The sequence below is a fragment of the Zalophus californianus genome, chromosome 8 (genome assembly GCF_009762305.2).
Source record: "Zalophus californianus isolate mZalCal1 chromosome 8, mZalCal1.pri.v2, whole genome shotgun sequence".
NCBI lineage: Eukaryota > Metazoa > Chordata > Mammalia > Carnivora > Otariidae > Zalophus > Zalophus californianus.
This window is the reverse complement of record NC_045602.1, coordinates 21,526,061-21,535,676: the sequence shown is the minus strand read 5'-3', so window position 1 is coordinate 21,535,676 and position 9,616 is coordinate 21,526,061. Positions and strand designations below refer to the sequence as shown.

Below are 9,616 nucleotides of genomic sequence, written 5' to 3'. Positions count from 1 at the left end.
ATATTAAAACGGCAATGACTCCAGAGAAGTATACACTAAAGAAATCAGAAGAGGCCTGAAACTGGGAGTGGGGGGCAGAAAATAATCAGAAAGGTGAGCAGAATAAAGCAATACACTAGATTCTGTGTCTCTAGAAAACTAGATCCCAAAATTGTAAAGAAAGAAAAACTTATATATGTACAAAGACAGAATTAAATACAATGAAAGGATAGAATGTAAATGTAAAAATGGAAATCAAAAGACAAGAGAAAAAGAAAAGAGAAAGAAAACAACAGCAACAACAAAAGGAAGGGATATAAACAGGTGAACAGAACAGAGCAATACACTATCTCCTGAGTGTATTTTGGTCAGTTTGTTAGAGGAACCTATATCTGAAAATTGTAAAGAAAGAAAATATTATATATACCATTGAAAGGATATAATGTAACTATAAAGATGAAAATTTTAAAAAGACTTTAACAAAACAAAAAAAACGCAAAAATAAACAAACAAACAAAAAGAGAGAATATGATCAGGCAGGTGAATAGAACAGAGCCATACACTACATTTTGGGTGTATTTGGTCTTCAGAAGAAACTGCATCCCAAAATTTTAAGGAAAGAAAAACACATATATATGCAAAAATAAGATTAAATACAATGAAAGGATGGAATGTTTCTGTAAAAATGAAAATTGAAACAGATTTTTTTAAATCTATTTCAGCTGGTTGAAAAAGGAGAGAAGAAAAAATTTAAAAGAAAATTTTAAAAATTTAAGTTGAAAGACTAAAGAATAATGGGGGGAAAGCCATGGATTCTATGTGCAGTATTCCCCTAGCGCTGGAGTTCTCCTGTTCTCCTTGATCGGTAAACTTGGTCTTGGCTGGCTGTTCTTGCTGATCTTCTGGGGGAGGGGCCTGTTGCCGTGGTTCCCAAATGTCTTTGCCGGAGGCGGAATTGCCCCGCCCTTGCCTGTCCAGGCTAAGCAATCTGCTCAGGTTTGCTCTCGGGAGCTTTTGTTCCCTGCAAGCTTTCCATACAGGGTTGGAGGAGGACAGTGAAAATGGCGGCCTCCCACTCTCTGCCCGGAGGAGCCAGAACTCGGGGCCCCGCTCCTCAGTGCACCCCCAGAGAAAAGCAGTCAGTCACTCCCGTGTCCCCGGTCTCCAGCCGCACTCCGTGCTCACCCGGCCTGTGACCGAGCGTTTCTATGTCTGGCACCCGACTCGGTGTGGAGTCTCCAAACCCAGCAGATCCCTGCAGTGTGCTCCCGCGCCACTCCTCCCGGGGGAGGAAGGGAGTCTCCCCGGATCTGCCGCTTGTTGGGTCCCTGCTGGAGGAGCAGTGGCCCGACTGGGCCGCGGATCACAGTTTATGGCCACCCCGAGCTGAGAGCCCGCGCCTCGGCTCCGTCTCTGCAGCCGGCTTCCCCCCTCTGATACCTGGGAGCTCTGCCGCACTCAGGCTCCCCCGGTCTTTCTGTGACCCCGAGGGTCCTGAGACCACACTGTCCCGCGAGGGTTTCGCCCCCCGCTTAGCCACTGGAGCGACGTCCCTCAGCGGAGCCGACTTCTAAAATGTCCGATTTTGTGCTCCGCGGCTCTAGCACTTGCCAGAAGCGGCCAACAGAGGCCACCTCCCCCGCCGTCTATCTTCCCGAATATCGCCTCGGATTCACTTCTCCGCACGTCCTACCTTCCAGTAAGTGGTTGCTTCTCTATTCAGAGAGTTGTTGCTACTCTCTTGTTCGGTCTCCTGTTGAGTTCGTAGGTGTTCAGAATGGTTCGATCCCTATCCAGCTGAATTCCTGAGACCAGACGAAATCCAGGTCTCCTCCGCCGCCGCCATCTTGGACTCCTCCCTACCCTGTGAGATTTTCCTTACAACCTCTCAAATGGGAGAGTGTGGGGGGGAGGAAATCTACTGATTTATAAGTATTCGTTTTATTTTTTACAATATAACCGATATGTGAATTTTTAACAGCCACCAGAAATAGAAATGTACCTTAACATCAACTAAAATCTAAATTTTTCTTATTTTGTAATTTTAGGATAAAAGGACAAAAGAAAAAGGGAAAAACGAACCCTACTATCTCCAGATCTTACCAGCTTTCCACTAATGTCCCTTTTCTGTTTCAGAGTCTAATCCAGGACACCGTATTACATTTAGTTGTCATAGCTCCTTAGCTTCCTCTGGTCTGAGTTTCTCATGACCTTATTTTTTTCATGACCTTGAGTTTTGAACACGGTCAAGTAGTTACTAGAACGTCCCTGGATTTGTGTTTGTCTTACGTTTTCTCATGATTCAACTGGCTTATGGGCATTTGGAAAGAATACCACTGAAGTGAAGTGCCCCTGTGGTTACATCGTGCCAGGCGGTTCTGTGTTATCCATCCATACCACAGCACTGATGAGGTTAACCTGGGTCACTGGGTTAAACTAGTGTTTGCCAGGTTTGTCCACTGGAATGTCGCCTTGTTTTTTCCCTTTTCATAGTATATTTGCTGGAGTTGAGACACTAAGTCCAGCCCACACTCAAGTGAGGAGGGACATGCTCCACTTCCTGGGTCATGGAGTCTACATATATTATTTGGAATTCTTCTGTATGAAAGATTTTCCTTTTCTCTTCCCTTAACTGTTTTAGGAATATTTTTATCTCATATGTAGGCATCCTACAAATATACTTAGTTTTGCTTGTTTCTGAACCTTTCCTGTCAATGAACATTTGTTATTACAATATTTTGCTATTAAAGAGCAATGGTAGGGGCGCCTGGGTGGCACAGTCAGCTAAGCGGCCAATTCTTGGTCTTGGCTCAGGTCGTGATCTCAGGGTCATGAGATCAAGCCCTGTATCTGGCTCACACTCAGCGCAGAGTCCGCTTGAGTTTCTCTCTCTCCCTAAAATAGATAAATCAATCTTAAAAAAAAAAAAAAGCCACGGTGCAACGAACACTCTTGTACATGTCTCCCGGTACTTGTGTGCTTGGTCATAGACCGTGTCATTTTCAAATGTACCAGATAATGCCAGACTGTTTTCCAAAGTGGTTGCATCAATCTGTATTCTCGCCAGCAATGTATAATAGTTCCTATTGGTCCACATCCTTAGCGACACATGGTATTGAGTCTCGTTCATTTCTCCAGGTGGGTATAAAATATTCTCATTATGATCCTAATTTTTCTTTACTAATCAGCCTCTTTTCATGTTTATTCTCCATTTCTCCATTTTCTAAAAAGTGCTTAATACCTTTTGCCCCCTTTTTTTACTGAGTTATCTTCCTATTGATGTATAAATTCTTTATATATATCCTGGATCCTTTGAAAGATACATCTACATCATATAGAAAGACACAGATATATCTTTATGAGACAGATACATATCTCCTTTGTAAGATGTATCTTTATTTTTGCCTTTTATGGCTTGTCTTTCAACTCTACCAAAAGTTCTTATTTCAACATAAACAAATCTATAGATCAGTTCCTTTATGATTAGAACTTTAAATATCTTAAGAAACCTCCCTCTCTCCCCAACCTGTCATAGTGGTATTTTTCTTAAAGTATTTTTTCTAAAAATTTTATTTTTTTCTAAAATTTTAAGAAAGTTTTTTACCTTTCATATTTATCTAGGGTTGAATTTTGTGATATCTATGTAAATATATTGGTTTTGAGTATTAAAAACTCCCATTATGGGTGCCTGGGTGGCTCAGTTGGTTGGGAGACTGCCTTCGGCTCGGGTCATGATCCTGGAGTCCCAGGATCGAGTCCCGCGTCGGGCTCCCTGCTCAGCGGGGAGTCTGCTTCTCCCTCTGACCCTCTTCCCTCTTGTGCTCTCATTCTCTCTCTCTCAAATAAATAAATAAAATCTTAAAAAAAAAAACTCCCATTATGTTGAAATTACCAATGAAATCATGGGGAAATGATGCTGGGAGTCTCAAATACCTGTTAAGTGGTTAGTACTACTTCCTCCTTTGCCCAATCTGTCCTGATTGCCAGTGACCTTCACAGATGTGAGCAACATCCACAGAAATAATCACAACTGAGAGACCTGAGCTTCTTCAAAGCACTAGCATATATTTAGTGCATAATAAAAAGTTTTTATTATGTTGATCAAAATTTTAAAATTTCTCAGGGTGCCTGGGTGGCTCAGTCGTTAAGTGTCTGCCTTTCCCAGGGTCCTGGGATCGAGCCCCGCATCAGGCTCCCTGCTCAGTGGAGAGCCTGCTTCTCTCTCCCCCACTCCCCCTGCCTGTGTTCCCTCTCTAGCTGTGTCTCTCTCTGCCAAATAAATAAAAATAGAATCTTTAAAAAAATTTTTTTAACTTCTTTACACTTCACTTAAATCCCGGCAAAGAGACATCTACAAACAGTGAAATAAATTTTATTTCCATGGGGCAATGGGGGAAAAAGGTGTTATTCTAAAGTAGGACCCTCTTTATATTCCTAGCAGCCTCACGGTTGACTAAGATGGTGAGAAGTTACAAATGAGTAAAGGCAAATCTGCCCCCAAGCCAGGAGAACCACCCTTTACCTCCAGTAAAAAAAACCAAGGCAAACCGTTCGATACTTTCTCATTTATTAAGGTTCATAGGGCACTTATACATCTAAACATTTATTGTAAGTTGCCAAGAACATTTAAACTCTGAATTATCTTTCCATAATTAAGTTTCTTTAGGCACATTGGTTTGTATTTTATAGAAAACACTTGTCTTTAGGTCACAAACAGGAAAGAGTGTAATTTGCAAATGTTATAAAGATGACTCCAAATCTCAGCAAACCTCTTTCCCAAGTTGCAACTCTTAGTATTTAATGAAAACAGAGACCAAAAACAATTGCTTAAACATTATCACTGTGATTCTGGTGACTAAGAAATCCCTGAAAGAGCAGTAAGCCACGATTTCTGGAAAGCTCAGAGCACTAGCAAGGTTTCATTGCGAAGTATTTGACAGAAGGCCACGGGTCGTGTTTTCCTAAGAGGAGCTAGGAACTAAGGATGTCATTTAGTAATGCATTGGAATGGCATTGCCTAGTGCGAGTGTTGCACAGAAACTCCAGGTCACCTCTTCATCATCTATTATTTTGGATATGCTTCCACAATCATAGCATGGCCCTGTAAGGGGGGGAGGGAAATGAGTTCAATTAGAGCAATGGAAGGTGAAGAATCCAGCCAGTCCCCAGGCAAAAGAGAGCAATGGGAAAAGAAGAGGCTATGGAGTTTGATCCTGGCTCCACCTTTCAAACACTGCGCGATCTTATACGTGTCTGGGGGAGTGCTACTCCTGGCATCTAGTGGAGAGAGATCACGCTAAACATCCTACAACACAGGGCACCTGGCTGGCTCAGTCGGTTGAGTGTCTGACCCTTGATTTCGGCTCAGGTCATGATCTCAAGGTGGTGAGATGGAGCCCCATGTCGGGCTCCACACTTGGTGGGGTGTCTGCTTCTCACTCTCTCCCTCTGCCCCTCTCCCGGCTTGAGCTGGCTCTCTAAAAATCAATCAGTAAATTTAAAAACAAACACAAAAAACAACAAAAAATACCATCCTACAACACAGACTACAACCCCCTCACCACAAAGAATTATCTGGCCCAAAATGTTAATAGAGCCAAAGCTGAGAAACCCTAGTCTAGATCCAAAATGCCGGATTCCTTCTTTAATCTCCTAGTCGTGTTTGTAATCAGGCATTTGGCTCTTGATGAAACAATGCCAAGTTCAATCTACTTTCTAAGGTACGTTTCTTCTAAAAGAAAGGTACTGGGTGGTATTCTTCACAAAAGCATCCAGGGTTGTGTTATACTCTGTGTGCTAGATGAACTATCAGGGAACACACACTCAAAACCACAGGACACTAACCCTCATGGACCACTCGCTCTGCACAGTACTGTGCACTGGTTATCTCCCTCAGTTAAGCCTGGCACAGAAAGACAGGAGGGAGGGCTCCAGTCCTATGGTTTTCTGTGGCTGAAGTTACAGACTGAAAAATGCTTTTCATCATGAAGTCCAAAATGTTCCAACCTACAAATAACTGATCTCTTTATTTCTTCAAAGTTTCTGAGGCAAGCCAAAAATAAAGGTTTTTAAGTGTTAAGATGTTTAAACTTTTACATATCTTATTCATCTTGACTAGCAACAGAAAGTTTCTGTAATCTGGAAGAAAACCAGATCTGTTTCCATCAGGGTTAGGAAAAAAAAAACAAAACCATTATAATTAGCCCTCCTTCTGGATTTTATTCCCAGAGTGAAACGGCTGTAGCCGGTAGTAAGCTGTGCCTGTAGTGCAAGTAAGGCCAACAAAAGAAATCCAGAGAATACAAATTTCCCCCAATAAACAGCATTAAGTTATCCAGAAGTAAATAAATTCTCCCAATTACCGTATAGTTCAGTTTTCAAAAAAGATCATTTACTTCTTGGAGAGATTTACAGATAAGGTCTCATGGTGACTAGATAAATGAGTAAATTTTATTAGTAAAGAGGAAAATATATCAAAATGTTAATAATGATAGTGTCTGCTGAGGGGATTATAGGTGACTCTTAATTCTTTTCTATATACTTTTTGTACTTTCTATGATGATGTATTCCTTTTAAAAATAAAAATAAAGGGGCACCTGGGTGGCTTAGTCGGTTAAGCATCCAACTCGTGATTTTGGCTCAGGGCATGATCTCACGGTCATGAGATCGAGCCCCATGTCAGGCTCGGCTCCACACTGGGCGCAGAGTCTGCTTCCAATTCTCTCTCCCTCTGCTCCTCCACACCCCCTCCCGCTCTCTCTCTCTCAAATAAATAACATCTTAAATAATATAAAACATTATCTTAGGAATAGAAGTAGCTTGGGTTTAAAAACCATCTTCTTTCCAAAATATTATCAGAATTAAAGTTGTACTCTCTTCCCCTCAAAATAGGCTGCTTTTTTCCTAGTTGTCTGTCATCAGAAATATTGCTCTAAGGATGTTGCAAAGTTAACTAAATGAAACATGCTTGGATGAGCTTGTTTTGTTTCCAAGAAAATGACCTTCCAGAAGCATCTATGAAGCAGCTACGCCATACCTGCCCGCCGGCGGCACAGGCAGCCACTAAGCCGTACTGGCCTCCCTCCTTCCGCAATCTGTTGGCAGCCGCCATGACCAACCGGCAGCCAGTAGCTCCAAACGGGTGTCCCAGGGACAGCGATCCACCCCAGTTGTTGAACTTCTCCAGGGGAGGTGACCCAACCTGGCTCCCACAAAACAGACACAAATATAATTGTGAGTTAACTTCAGAATCAGGCCAGGCTCTTACCAACAGGAAGGTAACAGAGACTGAGAACATGACTAACTTAAGACCCATCACATATTATTTTACTATAAGGGAAGAAATTCTAGGTCAATTCTGAAAGCCATGGACCATCTATTTTTCATCTAACACCGGAACTGGAAGAAACAAAAGACAACCTAGAATTTTATTTTCATTTTTTCTAAAGATTTCCAAGAACTATTTTTCTCAACTAAGAAATAAACATATTTAATGAAATAGAAAATTCTTCATAAGAAGGAGCAGCTTTCCCCTTCATGTTTTTATTAGCAGCCAACTAAACTCCAAATAGGGTAGTGCTTTGGAAATTCAAACATACTTTTAATCACTTACCTTGGTTTTTCTACCATGTAGTTTTGTGCAAACCAATCAGAATCCATGCTTTAAAATTAGCCAAAATCTGACCCTACAAGGGTAAAGGACCTTGTTATTAATGTCCCTTGCCATTAAAGCTGAGCAAACTTTAAATTGGTTTTTAGTAAAATTTTCCTAAGGCAACATTTTGCTACTTTTCAAGGGCCTCTAAGAGATTGCCTCAAAAGGTATGTTTCAAACCATACCCCTGGATTCCTTCCCCTTATGCCTCTTCCAACAGTGTAGGTCAGTACTTCAAATATAAAGCTCTCCTCGTGTTTTGTCACATCATGAGCCACACCTGGATCTCCCACACAGACTACATTTTTTATGGTTACAATCCTTTGATATGTATTAAGTGACTTACTGAGAATGCTTCATGAAATTCAAAAGCATCAATATCATTCATTGTTAATCCTGCCTTTTCCAGAACTTTTGGAGTAGCATATGTTGGTCTAAAAAGAAAAAATAAGTAATATGTTAAGGATTTAATTTTTAACCTAAGAACTCCTTATTCCCCAAGCTGAGTTTTACGTAAGGTATAATGTCCTCCACTCATTCACTGGTTCTACTGGACAAATATTAAGTGTGGGGGATATAACAGTGAATTTAAACAGACATAGCCTCTGCCCTTACAAAGTCTATGTTCTAGAGTCAGAGATACAGTTAATAAACTATGAAAGAGAAGGATAAACAATGTGAAGAACCAGAAAAACACACAGTGCAAAGGGCGGAGGCCAGGGAGGGGAGAGCCACAAGGGAGGGGGATACAATCTAAGTATTAGGAGGCTCTTATAAAAGGCTATTACGAAGACTGTAGCAACAGGAAGCAATGCTTATGAAATCTTAATGAAAAAAAGAATACAAGACTATATATATATAAGTAGAAATGTGTAAGAAAAAATAAAAAAGAATCCAAAACTGTAAAATGATATACCAACATAAAGGATTATTTTTAAGAATCCAACACACACACACCAAAAAAAGAATCCAACACACGAAACAATTATGAACTCAGAACTCAATGTACTTTATTTTCTTTTAATTACTTTATTTTATTTAAATTTTGTTAGTTAACATAGAGTGCAATATTGGTTTCTGGAGTAGAATTCACTGTTTCATCACTTACATACAACCCCTGGTGCTCATCACAAGTGCCCTCACTAATCCCCATCGCCTATCTAGCCCATCCCCTACCCACCTCCCTCCCAGCAACCCTCAGTTTGTTCTCTACCAGAACTTAAGGGGCGCCTGGGTGGCTCAGTCGTTAAGCGTCTGCCTTTGGCTCAGGTCATAGTCCCAGGGTCCTGGGATCGAGCCCTGCATCGGGCTCCCTGCTCAGCGGGAAGCCTGCTTCTCCCTCTCCCACTCCCCCTGCTTGTGTTCCCTTTCTCACTGTCTCTCTGCCAAATAAATAAAATCTTAAAAAAAAAAAAAACTTAATGTACTTTAAAATCTATATAATAAATGTGGGTAATCAAATACTTTGATTATAGCCCAAGGATATACAGTGCTACCTACCCAAGTAAAAGTTGATCTTTTGGATCCTGAGACACATAGACAAAATCCCTAGGTGAAAAACAGAGGGGTTAGCTCCAGTAATAAAATAGAGAAACTGAGGCAATATATTTGAACATGTACCTTACCTCAAATATGCCTTCGGCTTATAACCCATGGCCAGAGCTTTTTCTTCTGCCATAATCAGCATTGCAGATGCACCATCAGTCTGAAATGTTAAGAACAATAATGTTAAATTCTTCCGCTTTTCTGGAAGTCTCTGTACAACCATCTTCTATGTAGTGTTCCTGAATTTCCCAACTAATTACACTTATACAGAGACTTTATGTAACAAATGTTTTTTCATTTTATCCATCATTATTCACAATTCAAACACACACTGACCCATCTTTCAAGGAAGAGGGTAGAAGAACCTGTTCAAAAGAACCACAATTATCAAAATGGACAAAGAGAATAGGTTACTTTAGAAATATGTATTCATAATAC

General features: G+C 40.8%; 1 protein-coding gene across 1 annotated transcript in view; it reads right to left on the bottom strand.

Moving 5' to 3' along the window:
- Window positions 1–4,529: 4,529 nt before the first annotated feature.
- The window catches only part of HADHB (hydroxyacyl-CoA dehydrogenase trifunctional multienzyme complex subunit beta), a 36,700-nt gene continuing 31,613 nt past the window's right edge, over window positions 4,530–9,616 (bottom strand). The window contains 7 exon segments of the mRNA XM_035728735.1: window positions 4,530–5,080; window positions 7,016–7,184; window positions 7,592–7,640; window positions 7,643–7,664; window positions 7,980–8,067; window positions 9,134–9,181; window positions 9,259–9,338. Coding sequence (XP_035584628.1) covers window positions 5,045–5,080; window positions 7,016–7,184; window positions 7,592–7,640; window positions 7,643–7,664; window positions 7,980–8,067; window positions 9,134–9,181; window positions 9,259–9,338 — 492 coding nt within the window. The 3' untranslated portion in view covers window positions 4,530–5,044.